The 21,456-nt window shown below is 43.9% G+C and overlaps 1 protein-coding gene across 4 annotated transcripts in view; it reads right to left on the reverse strand.

Moving 5' to 3' along the window:
- CCDC15 (coiled-coil domain containing 15) overlaps window positions 1-20,906 on the reverse strand; it is a 35,461-nt gene extending 14,555 nt beyond the window's left edge. The window contains exons 1-8 of one of the 4 annotated variants that reach the window (XM_030538326.1): window positions 20,827-20,906; window positions 19,588-19,819; window positions 15,007-15,156; window positions 13,841-14,050; window positions 11,823-11,939; window positions 8,085-8,249; window positions 5,210-5,329; window positions 1,810-1,913 (exon numbers count right to left, since the gene is read on the reverse strand). In XM_030538326.1, coding sequence (XP_030394186.1) covers window positions 1,810-1,913; window positions 5,210-5,329; window positions 8,085-8,249; window positions 11,823-11,939; window positions 13,841-14,050; window positions 15,007-15,156; window positions 19,588-19,782 — 1,061 coding nt within the window. In that variant the 5' untranslated portion in view covers window positions 19,783-19,819; window positions 20,827-20,906. Of the gene's footprint in view, window positions 1-1,809; window positions 1,914-5,209; window positions 5,330-8,084; window positions 8,250-11,822; window positions 11,940-13,840; window positions 14,051-15,006; window positions 15,157-19,587; window positions 19,820-20,768 lie in introns of all 4 variants that reach the window. The other 3 variants (XM_030538328.1, XM_030538327.1, XM_030538329.1) reach the window with 3 other exon arrangements.
- Between the last annotated feature and the right edge of the window lie 550 nt (window positions 20,907-21,456).

A 21,456-nucleotide genomic window follows, 5' to 3' on the forward strand; every position in this document is an offset into this window, starting at 1 on the left:
CATCCTCCTGAGTGACAAATTCTGCTGACATAGTGCTATGCCAACACTAACATAGCTACCACCACTCACAAAGATTGTTTTATTATGCGGACAGGAGAATTCACTAGATGATTAGATATAGATATAGATAGCCCGTAGATCATTATACCACATATACAGGATATCTCCTATGTGTTTGATGACAAAGGGGCTGCAGCACATGGCAGCTCTTGAGTGAATTAAGCACATAAAGCTTCCCTCATACTACAGCAGTTCTCCTGTTAACCACACACGAATTTGAGGCAAAAGAAAGGAACTGATGCAAGGAAAAAAAAAATTCGATCAGAGGACTAAAAGGATAGTAATAGAATTCATATCAATCAATATGGTTTTATGGAAAATACATCTTCTAAGCTAATAAACACAAAAAGTGATGTTCGACAAGTTCAGTTGATAAGAGTAACTTGCATAGAAACACACTTAAAACTCCAGTACAGCATTTGTCTTAATACTGCATGACACCTTAAGATGCCAGTTCCTTTAAGCACAAAGCGAATGAGGAACATATTAAGTTATTAGAAACTGGCTAACAGATCTCAATAGATAATTGTTAATGGAAGATCCTCATATATGGGGGCATTTCTAGAGGGATCGGTTCTTGGCCAGACAATATTTTTAATCAGTGCCCTAGAACAAAAGTATTCTTGATAAAGTTAAGATCTGTGGAAAACTAATAAATAATAACGGGGAAAAGGTCACTTACACAGAGCAACCTAGATTACTTGGGAAAGCTGGGCACGATTAAACAAGGAGTTAAACACACAGATAAATGAAAGTAATAAACTTAAATTCAAGAAAGTTGGTCACACACAGAGGATGGGGGCTGTAACCTGAAAAGCAGCAACTCTGAGAAGGCCATATAGTCAGCTGGGTGTTAACCATGACCCCGGAGCTCCCAGTGCAATGCCGTGACCAAAAAACCTAATACACCCAAAGATCATATGAACAGTCACTAGGAGTAGGGAGACTATGCATACAGCTCTTACAAGACCATCACTCGCATATTGTATCCCGTTCCTGTGTCCATACCTCTAATAGAGCATTGAAAAAAAACTGAAGAGGGTTCAGAGAATAACTGCAAGACTAATTTGAGGTTTTGGAAAACATGTCTTTACAGAAACTATTTAGTTGATCAAACAGAATGTTAAGAGTTGACATGGATCAAAGCCTATGGGTCTAGCTACATTGCAATCAAAGCTCTTGAGGGCACAGTCAAGCTAGCTTTCATCTAGCTAGCTACCAGTAGCAAAGCCCTGGCAGCTTGGGCTGCAGTAGCCCAACCAGGACACTGCTTACATACTCTAGCAGCTACACCCTGTAAGTATCCACACAGGGAGAAGATATCCGATAGTAGAGAGCTCGTTAATGTAGCAGACAAAACTCACCACAAGTTCCAGTGACTTGAAATTAAACTAGACAAATTCAAACTGGAAAAAAAAAGAGTGCAAACTTTTAACAGTGAGAGTAAATAACCATTGGAACAACTTATCAAGTAGAGGATTATAGAGGACTAGATTTAAATCTTGATCTTGATTTCATTAAAGATCAGATGTCTTAAAAAGCTTCCAGGTAGTAAAACCACAAGTTATTGGCCTTGATGCAGAAGTTACTCTGAAATTCTGTAGCCTGCATTATGGAGAAAGTCAGACTAGATTATCACAATTGTCCCTTCAGGCTTAAAATCTGAAATTTACGAAAACCTTCTTTCAGTTGACTGTACATCAAGGGCAACATCTATAAAGAAATCCATAGTTATCAGTAGATACCTACTTTGCAATTTTCTTCTGCTGCTCTTTCTGCCTCTGCTGTTCCTTTACTTGTTCTCTCTCGATATCCATGAAGAGACGTCTGTATCTCAGGTACTGATTTTGACGCTGCAGGAAAGACGACATAGTCTTAAGAGGAAGGTGTCTTGGTGCAATATACAGCAGGACCTGAAAGTGGCACTGCAAGAACTCACACTGTGCAAGTTATACTGCAAGAATTAAAGGAGGAAGGATTAAGTTTTGAGCTAAGAAGTCTCGCCAAATATCACACTGAATAAAAACCCAATAAGCAACACCCTGTGAAATCCACCACAGAGTTTACTTGTCTCCAGCTGCTGCAGATGGTCATTCAGATGATAGAAAACACACATCTTGTCAGTCATCTTGTGCTCCCTGTGTATGAGTTTCTTCTTTCTCCTCAAGGGAGAACTAAAGTGTTTCATTGAACATGTTCCAGAACTGAATGAAAGGCAGGAAGAAAGCTGTTACCTTGCTCCTCTTCTCTCCAGCTATCTTCTACTGCAAGCGTTCTTAAACTTTGTGTGACATTTTATTAGCAATATCGTCTCATGGACGCCAGCTATAGCAATTGCTTGTGTTGTAAGGTATTTTTACTGGAGCTGGCCAAATTTTATTTTTTTTCCAATGGAAGAGTTTCCCCACCCCTCCCCATCAGAAAAAGGTGTTTGCAGTGAAACCTCTTTGATTTCAGTGAATGTGCCAACTGACAGAAAAGTTTAAAACCTATTTGAATGGAAATGGAGGATTGTGTTCCAATTTTCTTGTTTTGTTTCAACTTCTAAATGTAATATGTTTAATTTTTTTAAAAAGTTTTTCAATGTTTGGACATTACTGAAATGATGGGTTTCTATGAAGTATTTCAGAATTTTTGTTCCATGGTAAACTTTGACTTCTCATTCTGACTGGAAATGAAAGGAAATTTTGAAGTGTCGGCCTTTCCCATTTTTTCCCCGATCATCTTTAAGTTTTGCCTTCTTTCAGTGTTATTCTGTAGTTGCAGTGAGGTAGAGGCAGCACCATGTGACCAGCCAGCTCATTGACAACCACCAGCAAGTGGGCCACAGTTTGAGAACTTCTATGCTCCTGATGGACCCACAGTGGATTTCCCAAGACAACACTCATCTACTCAACCTCATGCACTCATAGTTCTTCCTCCACCCCTAAGATTTCTGCTGTAGAATCTCTGAAAGGAGATCCAGCATAAAGGAGGGCCTGTAGTGAGAAGCCAGAACCAGGGGTGTGGAAGATTTACATTACCCAGCCAAGGGGGGGGAGAGAGAGAGAGAGAGAGGAGTGCTAGGGACATTTTTTCCCCTTCAATGCTTACACATTTTCTATTCAAAATAAGAGACCACATGGTTTTAAGATTAGCCCTTTGTCTGATCAGCCACAGGGCATGTGAAAAAGCCATGCCATCAACTCCAGCAACAGCTGGAGCCTTAAGTATCCACTGTTTCACAGGGGAGATAAGCCCCATATGTGTTGCTATATAAGGAAAAGTCTTTGCTGTCAAGGCTTCAGCCTCACCCATAGAATTCAAAGGGAAGAAAAAAACCCATGGATGTACTAAGAGTGGAGAAAGCATCTAGTTAAGTTCACATCTCCATGCAGATTCGTAAGATTTAAGGGCAAATAGGACGATCAAGATCATCTAGTCTGATCTCTGGCATAACACAGGCCATAGAATTTCACCCAGTGATTCCTCCACCAAGCCCATAACTTCAGGTTGAACTAGTTCATCTTTCACATGGGAAAGGAACCCTATATGCATACAGAGTCTAGAAATAGACTCAGAACAGAGGCCTGCTGAGCATACATCAAACACTGTACATGGCATAGAAACCCAAGTAAATCCTTCCTTGGTGGGGAACTGTTCTATGTACCTAAAAGAAGACCTGGTTTCTAAGTCACATGCTGCATTTGATGCACTGCTATTTTCATAGTTTATATAGGGTTTTCCTCCCAGGTAGGCCCTCTGCTAAGAGTTGAGATGACTGAACTTTTGAGTGATCATGAAGTTAGAAATAATGGTGTGCAAGATACTGGTAGGCTTGCAATGGAGGAATCAAGCTTTACGGTGTGAAAGAGAAAAGAAATGGGAGGCTGAGCGGGAGAAAGCAGTAAGCTAAGAGGAATAGGTGGAGGAACAAGTCAGAAGGGTTGATATACAGAGGGTAGAGACCATTTGGAAGCGAGGAAGGAAAGATTCTTTGGACCTCAGGGGTTCAGTGGTTGCGAAGTAATTAGTAAGAAGTTGTTAATTTAAGAATAAAAGCAAACTGTTTATCATTTGAAGCTTATGTATAAAATACGGCAAGGCTCACAAGTGAAAGAGGGAAATATTACATTAATATAAGTGGACAGTGAAAGGGAATGGGTGGGGAGGAGAAGCACCTACTAAAATAATTCTCTCTTCTGGGTCTCCCAGCGGTTGTCATCTTCCTATGTCTTCTAGGCTGTAAGCTGAGCAAGGTATGGACTAGCATGTTGTCTCTGGTGCAGTGTCAATCACATGGTCTGTACTTAATAGTTACTAAATATTACGTGATAGCATGGCTCATCCAGTGTATTGTACAATACCAAGCACCCTGAAGGTGCTTCATAAAGACAGTGGTCATAGATTCGTTGCACGGTACAGTTAAAATTATTTTGTTATAATGGATGTTCTGGAAAAATTTTGCTGCTGAAATCCAGGGCAGTGCTACATTAGGCAACTCTGGGTTTGGCAGGCCACAGAAACCTCTGCCCATTACAGGTGGATACTTTGCTTGCAACGCTGTACTCTACATGCTTTGCAGTTTGTCCGGATTTCAACACACACAACTGGAAAAGTAACAGGCTTTGCTTGCAGTTAAGGCCAGCCCTGTGTGTAAAGGAATGAAAAGCTTGCATAGGAGCCAATTCCATACACTACTGAGGTCCAGGTTATTAAGGTCCAACAACAGACAAGTATCAATCCCCTCCTCGCAACTAAAAAGGGAGCCTAGAAAGAAGCCAAATGGCAAGAGAACAGAAATCCTCATGGGACGAGCATGTACTCTGCTCCTCTTGGAATGCAGGGTTTCAGTGGTTTTGTATGTCTTTTGTGGCAGTGTACGTGGTAAGTTAAATGGTGGGATCCTGCAGGGATTATCGCACCAACTGAGACTACGTCGTTATGGTTCCAACTGCCCCAATGATTCCATGTATGAAGTCAATCAACAGCCTTAAGGGCGTTAATACGTATTACACAGTATTGGCAGCTATGCCACCAGCTTTGATATATTATGCCAGTTTCTGGTGTTTCACAGTAAACAGCAGTGTCTCCTAATGTGTCCTGCTCTTATTATAATTCAGACACAGATGCCGAAAATACAAGTAAGACTTTATGCTATTTGACATACCTGTTTCTTGGTTTCTTCTTTGTCTATCCCAGGCCAAAGTACAAGGGGAGCTTGGAAATCAGTGTTCAATCTTGAAGACAGGCCAGCAGGGTCTGATGCCTTCATTAATCCATTATAAAGCTGAAAAAAAATATGCAGTGGATCAAGACACGATAGGCCTCAGCACTTTCAATAAGCCAGAGTGTCAGATTTTTGTTGAAGTTTATAGCAGTAACACTAGTCTTTTGACTAATTACACATGATCTGCACAACATTCATACAAAACACAAAATATGGGACATTGACATTGCTGATAATTTTATGCATGGCACACAGGAAAGATCATTGGTGATACTGTTATTGTTGAGAAAACATCTGCATTTCTACAATCAGGCATTGATAACACTGCCATGTAAGTTTGTTTTGGGTAGAAACATAAAATAAAAATCTCAGCTCGGAACAAACTGAAGTTTTATTCACAGCTATAATCGGTTTTGGAAATTAAAGTTGCCCCACTTTAGCCCAGAAATTGTGCAATACCCTTACAGAGCTCTGTGCACAATATATCTTAAAAAATAAATAAATAAATAAATAAATAAATCAGTCAACCTGTGGAACTCATTGCCAGAGGTTATTGAGAAGGCCAGAAACATAACTGGATTAAAAAATAATTAAATAAATTAATGGAAGACAGGTCCATCAATGGACGTTAGCCAAGATGGTCAGGAACACAATCCCATGCTCTGGTTCCTCCAAAACATCTGACTGCCATAAGCTGGGACTGGACAACAGTGGATGGATCACTCAGCAAATCGCTCTGTTGTATTAATTTCCTCTGAAGCAATTGGCACCAACAACTGTCAGAAGACAGGATACAGGAGTACATGGACCATAGGTCTGACCTGGTATGGCCACTCTTATGTTCTTATGTAATTAATGTGAAAATCAGTGGATGTTTTTGCACAGTATACGATTCCTACTGTTTTTCACACATGTATGTGACTTATTTTATTAGATATTCCCAGACAGAAATTTGTTCAAGATGCAGTTAAGAATGAGATTCTATACTTATTATAAGGACAAAAATCATTACAAGAGCATCGCAGTTAGCCCAAACTGACAAATTAACTACCTTAATTCCAAATGTCCTGGTGAAAAATTATGAGAAATTCAAAACTTCTTAAAACATGGAGATGTACAGATGTTATATTTAAGGTCCCCAAACATGCTACATTTGACCCTGTAGTGTCACTAGCACTAACTTCCCTTTTTTAACTCCCTATTCACACTTAAGATCTAATCCTGCAAACTTTTATTCATGCAGTTCACAGGGTCATACTTCCACGCTGAAAGATGGGGATTTTTTGATCAAGGACTTAAAGAAGTTTGCAGACATCTTAATAGGTAAAGCCATTGCACTCGTACAGTGGCCAAATCACGACCATTCTCCCATCTTCCTTATGTTCTTTTTCCCCCACAACGGCTCGGAGACATATCTATGAGAAGCCAGTTGTAAGTGTGATGCTTTAGCCACAGAAGCCCTTTCAATACAAATAGAATAATTCCATGATTTAGGCTTAAGTTTGTATATACAGATACAATGTGTTCAGCTATACATGTCTAATTGGTGGCACAGAGAATGCTAGTGAAGAAGAGATTCTTCAGCATGCTATCTCAAAAATCAGGTTTGGGAATGTGTATTTTTGTGGACCTTTGTGTGTTAATGAAGGTGTCTAAAGTTTGCACAACCACTGATTGACTAAGGACAAAGCATTTCTCTGTGTGCTCACCTATTATGGATGGATAAGTCTGTCTTGGAGTTTGCTCTTGTCCCCTCAGAGCATTGCTATAGGAGTGCAGCTTTCTGTTTTACTTTGGGTTAACTCTTACATGAGCTCTGAACTTGGGTCCTGCCAGAAATATTACTTTTCAGTTCATTCATGCAAAGTTAAGGACACTTATACATCAATTTGTTTTGTAAAACCATTGTTTAAGGATCAAAAAACGGAATTTAGTGGGATTGGAGCCCTCTAGTAGCTGGTAACGGGATATAACACGAAAGCTGTGAAAATACTGCAAAAAGCTACTTGCAAATTGCTCAGTTACACGCGCTTATTCTTAGTTATATTCAACACATTTTTTTTTAGTTTCACAAACATTTGTACCAGTGAGTACTTATTTACAAGAATATTTTCAGAATGTGGAAGTCCCACAAATACTTAGGCAAGTATTTGAAGCAGACAGAACTTGCTCAAGCCCTCTTGCTTCAATATTTATAATCGAACCACGGATCAAAAAAATATGAACATCCCATGTCTAATATAGCCATTCTTGGCACAAACAGTAAACGCTCCCATTTTTGAGTTAACAATTTATAAGCAACCCATTGGGTGAAATGTTTGCCTAAAGTATCAGATTCAAACAAATACTTATATAAATATATCAGCCTGCTTGTAAACAGGAAAAAAAAAATCCAGTCATTAAATATGCTGTCACAAGTACTTGTCCTGGATTCACATGGAATATTCACCTGTAATCATGGGTTCAACTCCAGCTCAAAATGGCAGTGATAAAAAAAATTAAATAGCTACTTGCTGTTTAGTGGCTTGAGTGAATGAATAGACACGTATGTTAAAAAAAAAAGTCACCTCCACAAATGCTACTCTTTGCTATCAAGCTCAGCAGAGAGGTCAAAGTAGAAGTCTGAACTCGTATCTGGAGTCTAGAGTTCAGGTTAGGAGGTCAACTGGCAATGCATCACCACTGCTCAGGCAGTAGCTGTTCTGGAACAGCAGTCTTAAAGACCAGAAACCACCTTTACTTAGGACAATTAGGGACGCCAGGACTGGCTGACCTAGCCTTGGTCACATCAGGTCTGGGATTTTAGATGTCTTACTTTTCCAAATTCTAGTTTGTAGTACAAGTTGTCATCACCCTGCTCAGCCTTATTTTTGGTTGTTGCCTGGTCTTTTAATTCAGCGGGAAGGTCATGATGTCCTGCCAGAGGAAACTCCTCACACTCTTCTCCATGCACTGGAGTTGGCCTGCGGGACACTAGTTTCTGGGGAAACAAAATGTTAGATTTAAACTTAATTGCATTATTTCAATGCAGGAGCAGCTCATGAATATAAGACCCCTGTAAGCTTTGGGTGAAAGAGCAACCTGAGGACATTTGTTCTCTGGGTCAGTGAAGACTAGGCAGGTTGTAAAGAGGATATGCTTGAACTTCAGTAGAGGGGAATGAGCAAGAAATAGTACCACTGCAGATTTTAATTGGTGGACAATCTTGTCAACAATGCAAAAGTGACTAGCTGGTGGGAATAAAGGAAGTGGTTTTCTGTGCGTGTCATTTTGCAGTTGCAGGAGACGCAAACATTAAAAAAAACAACCAAAACAACACTTGCTAATTGCTGCTACAGATTCTCTCAATATTTAGAACAGAGGCCATCTGAGCCATCTATATTTGTGGTACAAACAGGAACTACTCGTGGCATTTGCAAAGTAACTGTTGGCAAATATAGGGTGCTGTATGTGCAGGTTTCTGGAGTCACATCAAGGTGCGCAGAATCTTGGGACCTCTCAGAAGAGAAGATATTCACCCTACAATAACTACCAATCTTTGAGATGTTGTAGTAAGTGTGGCTCCCACTGGAAATGTACCTGAGATCAGAGTTTTGTGAATACCAGTGTGTGTCAAGGTGGTGCACACACTGTTCCTCCTGATGCTTCCATCTGATAGCATAAGGGTGGGATAGCCACAAACCTCCCTTGGCTCCTTGCAATACAAAGTCTGTGGCTTTGGAGAATTCTGAAAAGCAGGGATGGGGAGTAGATCTACACAGATTACATCTCATAGGGTTGGAAGGGACCTCAGAAGGTCATCTAGTCCAACCCCCTGCTGAAAGCAGGAACAGTCCCCAACTAAATCCCCAAGTAGCCCCCTCAAGAATTGAACTCACAACCCTGGGTTTAAGCAGGCCAATGCTCAAACCACTGAGCTATCCCCCACCTCAACTAGCCACTTACTGTAGGGTAAGTAACTGAGCCCTCTTCTTTAAGAATGCCAGTGTGGATCCCACAGCAGGTGTCTGGCAAGCAGTTTCCTCATTAGATGCCGGGAATGAGAAGTTTCAAATAAAAATTGAAGCACTGCTCTCCAAAACTTGGTACCTGATCTAGCCTTGAGGTCAAGGACAGAATATCTGACAAAGGTCAGTGACCTGCTCTACAGTGTTGCCATGCAGATCTCAGATATTGGCACAATCCTGTGCCCTGACAGAGTGAGCCTTGACCATTGGAAGGAGAGGTCTACCAGCTATCTTTCTACAAGTGGAAATATATTGTGTGATCCACTTAGAAAGAGTCTTTGCAATGAGATGGCCTGAATTTTTAAAGGGCTAGATGTGGCCTCAAATAGGTGGGGAGACACCCTAAAAGGCATGGTCCTTTTGATACAATGGAGCAAAATTCTGTCCATCAGAAATTAGCCCAGATGGGTTGAGTTCGTTTGTTTTAGTTTCCTTCAGCAAGTAAAGTGAATATCGAACTTAGCTGAAGTTAAAGAATAGTGAGTTGGACACTCACCGAGTTCTCTCTCGCTACCTCCAGCAGTAAGAGGGAACTGGAGGGTCATGGCTTGATGCCCCAATACCAGGGCCCAAGGAGGAACAGGGTCCAAGCATAGCCCTGACAGATATGACTAGCCAAAAGATAAATCTCGCATTCATGAGGCACGTGGGCACTTACAATGGGATCCACAGCAACACACTAACAAAAATAGATTCTAGTTTAAGCTGAAAAAAAACCTAGAACAAGAATTTGTGGGTAATTCTTTTGTTGAACATGGAAGTGTTCAATACATTTAATCAGGCCATGGAAGATAGAGAGACGGTGTTCACAGAGAAGCAGGCCAGATATTGATTCAGATCCTCTCGATATCTGAAGATCCAGTAGATCTTAAAGGGAATCTGTGAAAATGAAGGAAGATAAAAAACAGACCCAGGGTATCATGGACTCAGGATTTGTTCTACTTTGCTGTTTCTATGCTGGACGAAAAAAGACACTCTTGAAACAGGCCAGACCAATAAAAAATGCATAATTGCAAGAGATGAGACAGAATTTTATTGGTTTATGTATGTAATGACTGCATTACTTACGAGCATTGAGGCCACTAGCATCCCAAAAAAGTGCCAATAAAACATTTGTACCATTTCACCCTGCCATGCACCATGGCTTTCAGAGAAATATGTTCATAAACAGCTTGGCTATGATAAGGCAGTAGTTAAGCTATTTTTGTAGTTCTTCCACCATAAAGGCAAACTCCTTAAGCACCACAAGCCCAGTAGTGCACACGTCAAGAGAACTCCCTCAATAACCCAGAAGCATCTCTCTCCATCAGCGGTTCTCAAACTGTAGGTTGGGACGCCAAAGTGGGTCGCAAGCACATTTTAATGAGGTCGCCAGGGCTGGCTTAGACTTGCTGGGGCCCAAGGCCCAAGCCCCATCACCCAGGGCCCAAGACAAAGCCCAAAAGCATCAGCTCTGGGTGGTGGGGCTCAAGTTACAGGCCCCCTGCCTGGGGCTGACGCCCTTGGGCTTCGGCTTTGGCTCTGGGGCAGTGAGTGTCGGGCTTTGGCTTTGGCCCCCCAGCCTGGGATGGAGGGGCTCGGTCTCCCCCCTCCTGGGGTCGTGTAATAACTTTTGTTGTTAGAAGGGGGTCTTGGTGCAATCAAGTTTGAAAACCACCGCTCTAAGTGTCTATTTTAAAAGCCTTCTAAAACAAACTGGGTCCCTTTGGGCAGCTAGGAACTGACAACCTTCACTTGCAATTTTCTAACGGTAAAAAGCACTGGGTTTAGGGGCATGGGTGGGGGGGTCTTGCTAGGTCACATAACATCAGGCCTTTTACCTATCATTTGGGCCGGACTAAATGTGGCCTGGCCTGAGCCTTTGGCTAGTGTCATTTTGGGAAGCAAACTCCACATTCTAAAAGGAGGGGTATTGAAGGAAGTGTTGATCTGGAAGGAATGCTGATTTAAAAACAAACAACCAACCGCCCCGCCCCCCTCTCTCAAGACAGCTATGTGATAGTGTTTGAAATGCTAGCCCTGGAACTGGATAAACAAGAAGGTGACCTGGAGTCTCCCTCAACTGTTGGCTCTGTAGGGCAAAAGGAGGTTGCTCATACAGAAGTGAAGAGGATTGGCATATCTGCTCCCTGTATATTCAAGGCTGATGGGCAAGGAGGAGCCATCTTTACTATCATTATTCAGAACAGGACTGTACTTTAATGGTGGTTATTTCAGAAAGTTCCCTTTCATGTGGTTTTCAGTGAAGCTTGTTTTACTTGAATGAATAGTAATAAGGGGGGAAGAAAAAGTAACTGGATAGTCTAGGCACACTACTCCGTACTGTAAAGGCATCTCCTTGGGTCTCTCAACCCCATTGAATTTAAACATATGGGATAATAAATTATTAAGTGACAGCAATAACCCATTTTATTTTCCCCTTTATTGAAAAGATCCACGGCACTGTGTGGTTGGCTGATTGTACAGGGCTCAGGATCTTCACACAGTGCAAGGAGCAATTTATGATCACTCTACTAGTGGCTGAGCTGAGTCAGCCCCTTACTTACGTTTCTGGTTGGGCTGACACCCCAGATGCCTCCTGGTAGTTCAGGTGGGCCTGTTCCTTTGGGCACTGTTTTGCAGGATGCTAGCCGGCAACGGACCTGTTGCATAGTTTTGCTAAGCTGCCAGTAAGAAAGATAGATCAAAGTGCTAATAGGTTGACAGTTTAGTGACAGCTTGCTGCTACAAATGAGGAGAAGGCCAAAAGGTTCATTACAACGTAGATTACATCACATCTGAAAGTAGTCGTCACTCAACGTGGCCAAAGTCATCTTGGCACTTTGCCTGAGGGTGCAATGCAGCATCAGTTGCTTGACTGTTGGAGGTAATCCACTGACAGGTACGTGACAGGCAGCTACAGTACCTTGCAAGCATACTGCAACTCTAATCCATAGGACAGTTCTTGGTAAGAAAAAGAATTTCATTGATGGCCAATTCACTCCTTGACTAGTCTGTTACAATTTCCAGGGATGTAGCCCATTAGTATGTGATCACCAACAGTTTTGTTTCACGTGCCTCACAGCTGTCACAGCCTGACTTGGTTCCTACTGACCTGTTTTAGATTTGGACTTTGGGGCTAGACAGGAGACATTCTAGATCCCATTCCTGCTACCCAATCACAGGTGCTACGTGACTAGCTCAGAGAAAAACCTGTGCTATGGTCAATTTAGCCTCAATCCTCTTACCACAAGTAACCTGTGCATGAGAGGGAGGAGGGATTTACCCCCTCACCTTCTAAAATATCCGTTAGAAGCCAGTACCAGAAGCTGGATGTCCGCCTTGATCCAGCTGATCCAGTTCTGGATGTCCTGTGGGCTCATGTATATACTGACATAGACACTGAGCAACACTAACCCAGAGAGGTGGTTTCTTTTTTTATTCTTGTATCAGAGGGGTAGCCGTGTTAGTCTGGATCTGTAAAAAGCAACAGAGTCCTGTGGTACCTTATAGACAACAGATGTATTGGAGCATAAGCTTTTGTGGGTGAATACCCACTTCACCCACGAAAGCTTATGCTCCAATACGCCTGTTAGTCTATAAAGGTGCCAGAGGATTCTGTCGCTTTTTTTAATTCTTGTTCTAATATAAGCAGGTCTAGAGGCTTATGATACAGAACGATACCATAATTAGAGAGCGCACTGAACCAAAGCCCCAGATACCTCTAAACTTCACTGAATTTGGATTGGGAACTGAATTGTTAAACTCAAGCACAGCCATATGGGATGATAGCGAGTAATTTTTTAAACTGACAAGATAAATCATAAGCACAGTTAATAACTATAAAAAAAAGGCAGCTAGCTCCCACCTCACACATTTCACAAGGCTTTAGTTATCTCACACCTTTGTTCCTGGATATGCAGAATGTCAGTGGGGAGATGACTCCATCTAGTGCCTTCGACCCAATGAAACACACCAGTGGGGAAGAACCTTTATTCTATGGAGGCTTTACTTCACTTCTTTGGAAGTTTTTCACAAAAGGAATGCTTGCATCTCCACTAAACTAACGATGGATCAAATTTAAGTGCAGCATTCTTAATAGGGATATTTGTTGTTAGTTTTAATACTGAAATTATGACTAAATGGAACCTCAGCAATATCAAGAATCCAAAAAAAGTTCCCTATATAATAGCTTTGTACTTTACCACCACAAAGCATTGAATGTAAACACACAAGGACATCCAGCCCATAAAAGGAGAGACTGGAGTAAGAAAAAAAAAAACATATTGTCTTCCACCTCAAGAACAGGTAAGTGTCATGAGTGAGATGTACAAAAGGTAAAAGTGAGGTAAGAGAAGTAAAGCATTGTAACGTTATCTTGTAATGACCCAGTTTTAACAACAGAACTCACACACATGCTTCCCCTGTAATTCTAAGTGTCAGAGTACTCTGCAAAGCCTTTACATTCATGATATGCAAGCTCAGTTCTAAAACAGGGTACTCCTGTATCGTAGTTGGGGAAGTTTTAATGCTATGGGCATACAACAAACAGAGGCTGTGAGATTGTTGGCAGTCAAACACTCACTGTGTTGGCTTGTTGATAGAATAACAGGTTTTGCTTCTCTCTTCCCTCTTCCTCCCAACTGGCACGAAGCTGCTGCCCAGGGATCAAGTTGGTACCAGAACTGCAGATGGCAGATGCTGCATTACTTCGATACACACATGTATTCCTCTTAGGGGTCAAGTGCAGTGCAGACTCTGAACATCGCATCACAACAGAGCTTTCTTTTTCTGCCTGCAGTGATGGGGGGACAAAGAACCCACACAAGTCCAGAACAACCATCTTACCGAAGTCACTCATTGAGTAAATCCACCCACGTACTGACAGTTTGCTGTCGCAGGTGCTACCAGTGGAACTTTCATTCATGTGATGACAGAAAGGTACAGGAGCAGATGGATTTTGGAGGCTATTGCCCCTGTGGCTCTGTATTCAAGGGTTGAGTGCACCTGAAGGTTAGTGCCCCCTTAGATCACAAAGGTGACCCCTCATGGAACTGAACATGTGGAACAAGCTTATTAAAAAGGGAATTGCTGTGCTAACTTCCCTTCCCAGTTCATCTCCTCCTGCCAGAGTTCAAAGACACAAGCAGGGCAAAATTATGGCTCTTCAGAGACAATGCCTCTTTCTTCCTCTCCTCCTCTGCTGACAATGCAGGGAAATGGGGAAGAAAGCAAGGAGCTAGCCCAGCCCAGCCCAGCGACATGTAGCTCAACCAGATTGCTCCACTCAGATTGCAGTTAGAAGGAACTAGCTAGGAAGGTTCTAGAGGTATTGCAGGTTGGGAGGAGGCTCATGCTCAACTACCAGTACCTGAAAGACCCAAAATACAGAAGTTCCCAGCCAGTCACACACTAGTGCACAAGACATAACAGTAGGAATCCTGCAAGGGTCACATCTGTAATAGACACCTCAGCAATGGTTTTCAGTTGTGAGTGGGAAGTTCCCTGCTTGTCTTCACTAGGACATAGATCTCTGGACATTAAGTCTTTGCAAGATGCCTAGAGTCAAAGCAGCTGTGGAAATAATTGCAAATTTCCAGACTTTTCTTAAGAGACAAGCCTTAAGATTGTATAAATAGTGGTTGTATTTACACAGGAACGTTTGCTTTTGAAGCAGTGTCACCATCTAAGCAAGACTCCTTGTGTGAATCAGAGCAGACAGAGGCTGGTGTTGACACAGGTTTGCCCTACCGCTTCACAGGATTTCTGGAGCTGCTGTTTTCTCCTCATCTTGATTTGCTGATTCACCCTCTGCTTCACTTCCCCGTGGAAGCGTTTCAGATTTTCTTCCTTTTCCTTTTGCTGCTCCTTTAGCTCCTCTTCAACCTGAAACGCTGAAGCCTGGAACAGGTTAAAGCAGACGTTCAAGTTAGTTTTTTCACCATATAGCTTCACAACAGCCTTGATTTCAGCTTCTCTCTATCTCTGGGACCTGTACATAAACCTACAGACAAGCAGTATCTCTAGGGAAAGGGATGTGTGTCAATCTTCTAGTTTAAAGATAAATACAATTAGTTAAAATTGTGAAGTGTAACACAGATTGTTCTGTGAACCTAGTAACAGCTGCACAGATGGGTTGAGTAGATCATGTTACAATGTGGAAATCTTTACTTTCCCCCTTTAAAATGCATAATATAAAAAAAAGGAAAGAAAGGAGGCATGTTTAATAAAGTAACTCGTGGGGCAATCAGACATGAAGCTGCTTTCAGAAAGACTGACAGAAGCCACAAAATCCGAATCAGAAAACTGAGGATTGACACCCATTGTGGTCTCCATTAAGGCCCAGTGCAAGTCCCACATCGGTCTTTCAACAATGTTTTATGTACTCATCCCAGATCTATAACAACATGTCAGGGAACTAACTTACAGGGCCAAAATAAAGCAAGACCTGCTCTTCTCCCAGTATTTTCACCATCTGATGGAAAACAAACACTCACATAAATCAGCAATTTCAAGTTTCTCACTTGTGCCTATGAGGACCATTCATCCAACAACGACATGTATAAATATCCTAAATTCAACGTTAGCACCACACCAAGAGCAGGCATCCAACACCACAAACCCAAAATAGATAAACTGCAAGAAAATTCGGGAAAAAAAACCTGTCATTTTCTTTTAGATTTACCTTTCTCCATGAAGCTCCATGTATAATACGAAGATACACAAGTCACAGCACATAAAACCACAACAGAAGCACAACTTCTAAGACTGTCTCCAGAATACTCACTCTTCACCCTCCTTCCATCAGGGCCAGAATGGATTCTTATTACTGATTGTTTGTATTAGAATAGTGTTTTGAGGCTCTAATGCCCCATTGTGCTAGGCATTGACCAAAGACAGAGCAAAAGATGTTTCTCGCTCCAAAGAGTTTACAACCTAAACAGACAAGACAGAAAGGATAGTGAAAGGGATAGAAAACACACAGACACAATGAACAAGGATGACTTGTGTCAGGCTAGCACCTCCACTGATTGTTTTAATAGGGTTTGACTAGATTTGTATTTTTAGTTTACATGTGTTTGTACTAAGTGTATTCTATTACAGGGGTGAAGGAGAGGAGAAATGAGGAAGAGAAGGACGCAGGACAGCTGAAGTGAGACTGAGCAAAAGCATTCCAATCCAAAGTATTAACACATTTCTACTCATCATCACCAACGAAATGAGCTCAAGTAAACATCGCTTCTACTGAAAAGGATGAAATCAAGTTATTTGAGACACTTTTTGAGAACACCCACAAGTCTTCAGCTTTAGAGACATATCAAACAGTATGAAAAGCTTCCAATAAATTCTGTAAAACTCAAGTTATGTGCTTAGAGAGAAAACTGTAAAACTACAAAACAACTGAATATTAACAGCAGAGAGGCCGTACATCACCATATCACACCGCTGTTGCAATACAATATGAAGAGCCTACATAACATACAATAAATCAGAGCTGGAATAGAAAGCAACTTCACTGAAGTGTGAAGAGGAGTTTATGGCACATCAAGCCTTAGTCCAGGGGTAGGCAACCTATAGCACATGTGCCAAAGGCTGATTTTCAGTGGCACTCACACTACCCGGGTCCTGGCCACAAGTCTGGGGGGCTCTGCATTTTAATTTAATTTAAAATGAAGCTTCTTAAACATTTTTAAAACCTTATTTACTTTACATACAACAATAGTTTAGTTATATATTATAGTCTTATAGAAAGAGACCTTCTAAAAATGTTAAAATGTTTTACTGACACACAAAACCTTAAATTAGAGTGAATAAATGACGACTTGGCACACCACTTCCAAAAGGTTGCCAATCCCTGCCTTAGTCAATGACCCATTTGTAACACAGATGATAAAAAGCCTCTCAAATTAGAGCAACGCTGTTCTGTACTTAGAATGATGCCAGTCTCTGACTTGCATAGATGGTGGTCATTATACAAAGTATATTGTATATTGATAAATAAATAAATAAATGGTAATTCTGTATCATGCTTTTATGGCATGTAAGAATTGTACATCAGTGCATATGACTGCACCAAATACTTGTGTTTAACAATGCTGCAGTCAGAATCTATGAACATTTGTACATACCTGAATACAACACCTAATCTACTAGTGAATTGTGTGTGTATTTACATGGGCAGAGGGCATAAAAGGTCACGGGAAGCTAAGCCTCCCCAAACAGGATGAGGCACACCTCCCTTTGGAGGCATGCCAGCCCATCGCCTTTGGAGTATCGCTGCTGAAAGGGCGCCCGAGCCATGTCCCCGTTCAGGTTCTGCCCTGAGGCCCCACTCCTGCTTATCTTCTTCCTGCTCCTGCTCTGCCTTTTCCCAAGAGGCTCCACCCACACTCCGCCTTTTCCCATCCCAACACTGCCTCTTTCCCAGAGACCCCCGCACCTCTCCACCCTCTTTGGGATGGACCAAGGGCATGGGGCTACAGTTGAGGCACCAATGCCCCTCCTACTTCTGGGGAGCTTCTGGCACTTGCATCCAGCCGCCTCAAATGCAGGTGTCATATGCCGCCCATGTGTATTTATTTGTAAATATGCTAGTAAAAAACAAAAGAAAAATCACAAGGCCATTGCTGATTGGTTTGCTGTACGGATTAGTTAAAAAGTCAAAATAAGGAACCTCAAAACACCAGCAAATCAAAGCCTATTATTCTCCGGTCTGTTTCCTACCAGAGGAGTACTGTAAAATGGGCTACTCATTTCACTGAGATAGTTAGTTATGCGTGGCAGCCCTTGTGCCCACTAGAGTAGGATTTTGTGCTGGGCCGAAAGAGCACATTTCAGTTTCTACCTGCTCATAACAAATGTGTCTTTCTAGCACAATCAAAGTATACACACTGGGGACAGTGCTGCCTTCCACTTGGTTGAAGGTGCTATACAAAAAGAACACAAAACCGATCTCTGGGCAAAAGCAATGAAAGAGACAAGTAAGGGTAAGGATGCATATACAAACCAAAGCCTGCTACAGGCTTATAGACTTATAGACTCCAAGCCCAGAAAGGACCATCATCATCATTCTAGTCTGACCTCCTGCACACTGCAGGCCAGAAATCGTCACCCACCCACTCCTGCAATGGACCCCTAATCTCTGGCTCAGTTACTGAAGTCCTCAAATCATGATTTAAAGAGTAAAAGTTACAGAGAAACCACCATTTATACTAGTTTAAACATGCAAGTGAGGAAGGCATAAAAACCTAAGGGCCTCTGCCAATCTGACCTGGGGAAAACTTCTTCCCAACCCTAAATATGGCAATCAGTTAGACCCTGAGCATGTAGGCAAGACCCACCAGCCATGCACCTGGAAAAGAATTCTCTGTAGTAACTCAGAGCCCTTCCCAACTGATGTCCCATCACCAGCTATTGGATATATTTGCTACTCGCAGTCACAGATCGGCTACATGCCATTGTAGGCAGTCTCATCATACCATCCCCTCCATAAAGGTTTCATGCTCAGCCTTGAAGCGAGTTAGGTTTTTTGTCCCCACTGCTCCCCTGGGAAGGCTGTTCCAGAACTTCACTCCTGTGGTGGTTACAAACTTTCATTTAATGTCAAGCCTAACTTACTGATAGCCAATTTATATCCATTTGTTCTTGTGTCCCCACTGGCACTTAATTTAAATAACTCCTCTCCCTTAGCTACACCCAAGTTCTTCTGGAAGGTGCCTAGACTCAGCAGTGCTTAGGTGAAAATTCTGTGGACGTTTTAGTTAAGTTTTAAGAATGCAGGTTTTATTGAGTTAAACGTGAAAATAAACAAACAGCTGCTGTGGGATTTATTTCGCAGTTACAAAAAAAAAGAACTTGTCTGCACATTTTCCAGGGTACTATAGATTGTCATCTTAAGAGTTTCCGCATTAACAATCCTTTAAGATGAAAAGGAGCAGTTCAGGTCTCTCGCAGGTATCATTTCAGGCTGTCTGTAAACTCAGGAAAACAATGCTGCATTGGTTTACATGCAGGTCACCTTTTCTATCTTCACAACTATGAGTACTAGAAACAGAATTCAATAAAATAGATTCTGCAGTAAGGGAGGACTTTGGAGCTGTGGAATCGCAGAACACAGAGGGCCCTCCCCATGACTATCAGATTTCTGGGGAAGAGTAGAGGAATAAGGAGCACAAAGTCAAGGAAGAATACTTAGTAGCTACAATCTGAACCCCAGCTGAGACTCCCACTCAGAGATGATCTAATCCTGGCCTGGATTACCAAAATTGATGAGAGAACAATCTGGAGAAAGCAAACAGCGGAACAGACAAAGCATTCAGACAGGGCACTCACAAAAGCAATGCTCTCCTCCCACTTGCCACCAGCTTGGGCGCTCTCCACCCAAGCCCTCACAGGGGCCACACTCTGGTTCCTCTCAGCCAGTACTGCCTGATTCACTGCCATCCACAGACACCTCGCTTTGTCCCCTACAGGCTGTCCCACTGCCATGCTCCGGGCACAGGGTTGCTGCTTCGCAGGTGGCAGCATCCCAGTCACACAGGAAGCCAGCCCCTCATCCACAGCCCTGTTCAAAAACAATGAAAACAACAACTCAAGGGATAGCTCTAGGCAAAAGCATCCCAGTGCCCCCCAACCCCAGTACACTCCCGCAAAAGCAACCCAGTGCCTGCTGCCCTGCCACAGACATCCCTACACCAGCCCCAAACTAGCCCATTACCCCACCCCATCCCACTCCAGACACCCCCATCCCACTCCAGCAAAACCAACCCAGCACCCCTTGCCCACACCAGACACCCCTAACCCACCCCCACAGAGTAACCTAACCCAGCGCCCCCAGCAGACCCCCATCTCACCCCAACAAAACCAACGCAGCACTGCCTAGCCCCCAGACAGCCCTAACCCACCCCCACGCCCAACCCCACAGACCAATCTAACCCAGTGCCACGTGCCACAGACACCCCCATCTCACCCCAACAAAACCAACCCAGCACCCCTCGGCCACACCAGACACCCATATCCCACCCCCATAGAGTAACCTAACCCAGCACTGCCTGCCCCCCCAACACCCCTAACCCACCCCCACAGACACCCCCATCTCACCCCAACAAAACCAACCCAGCACTGCCTGGCCCCCAGACAGCCCTAACCCACCCCCATAAACCAGCCCCACGCCCAACCCCACAGACCAGCCTAACCCAGTGCCTCGTGCCACAGACACCCCCATCTCACCCCAACAAAACCAACCCAGCACTGCCTGCCCCCCCGACACCCCTAACCCACCCCGACATACACCCCCATCTCACCCCAACAATACCAACCCAGCACTGCCTGGCCCCCAGACAGCCCTAACCCACCCCCACAGACACCCCCATCTCACCCCAACAAAACGAACCCAGCACTGCCTACCCACCCCCACAGACACCCCCATCTCACCCCAACAATACCAACCCAGCACTGCCTGGCCCCCAGACACCCCCATAAACCAGCCCCGCGCCGCCGAAACCCCCCGCTACCCTGCAGCCAGGCGCCCCCAACACCCATCGCCATGGCAACTCGGGCACCTCGCCCCACCCGCTCTCACGGCCCGAACCCGGAAGCAGCTGCCGCCAACCGACACTTTGAATCCAGGCGCCACTTCCGCCCAGCGCGCTGGACCCACCCCGGGACACGCCCCTTCCGCTTCGCTCGCGCCTGGACACAAGGGAGGGCGGGGCTGCTGGGGACCGCTGCGCAGGCGCGGTAGACCGGGCCTGCTGCTGGCTGCGGGGCGCGGGGCGCGTGGCGGGAGGGCGGGAACGGGCAGAGCAGGGCCTGCGGGAGCCCGGCCTGAGTGACCCGCGGGGCTGGCGCTGCCGCTTGTGCAGTGAGGGGCTGGGAGCCATTGAACCAAACGGGCCCCTGCATGTGGTGGTGTCACGGCAGAGGCTGCTGCAGCACCCCTAGTTCCAGCGCCTACGGGTGGGGGCCTCGGGGTGTCAGCAGTCACCCCCCCCAACCCAAACGGCTCTGCTCTGCCCTGCCCTGCCCCACCACGTCGCTCCTCCAGGGCTGCAAGCCAGCCCTGCCTCGCTCGCTGCAGGCTCGGGGTGGGAGGGGTCTCCAGGCTGAGCCTGGGGCAGGGAGTTGGGGGGCAGGAGGGAGTTTGGGGGGGGGGCTCCAGGCTGAGCCTGGGGCGGAGGGAGTTTGGGGGGGGCTCCAGGC

Source organism: Gopherus evgoodei, chromosome 19 (assembly GCF_007399415.2).
Source record: "Gopherus evgoodei ecotype Sinaloan lineage chromosome 19, rGopEvg1_v1.p, whole genome shotgun sequence".
NCBI lineage: Eukaryota > Metazoa > Chordata > Testudines > Testudinidae > Gopherus > Gopherus evgoodei.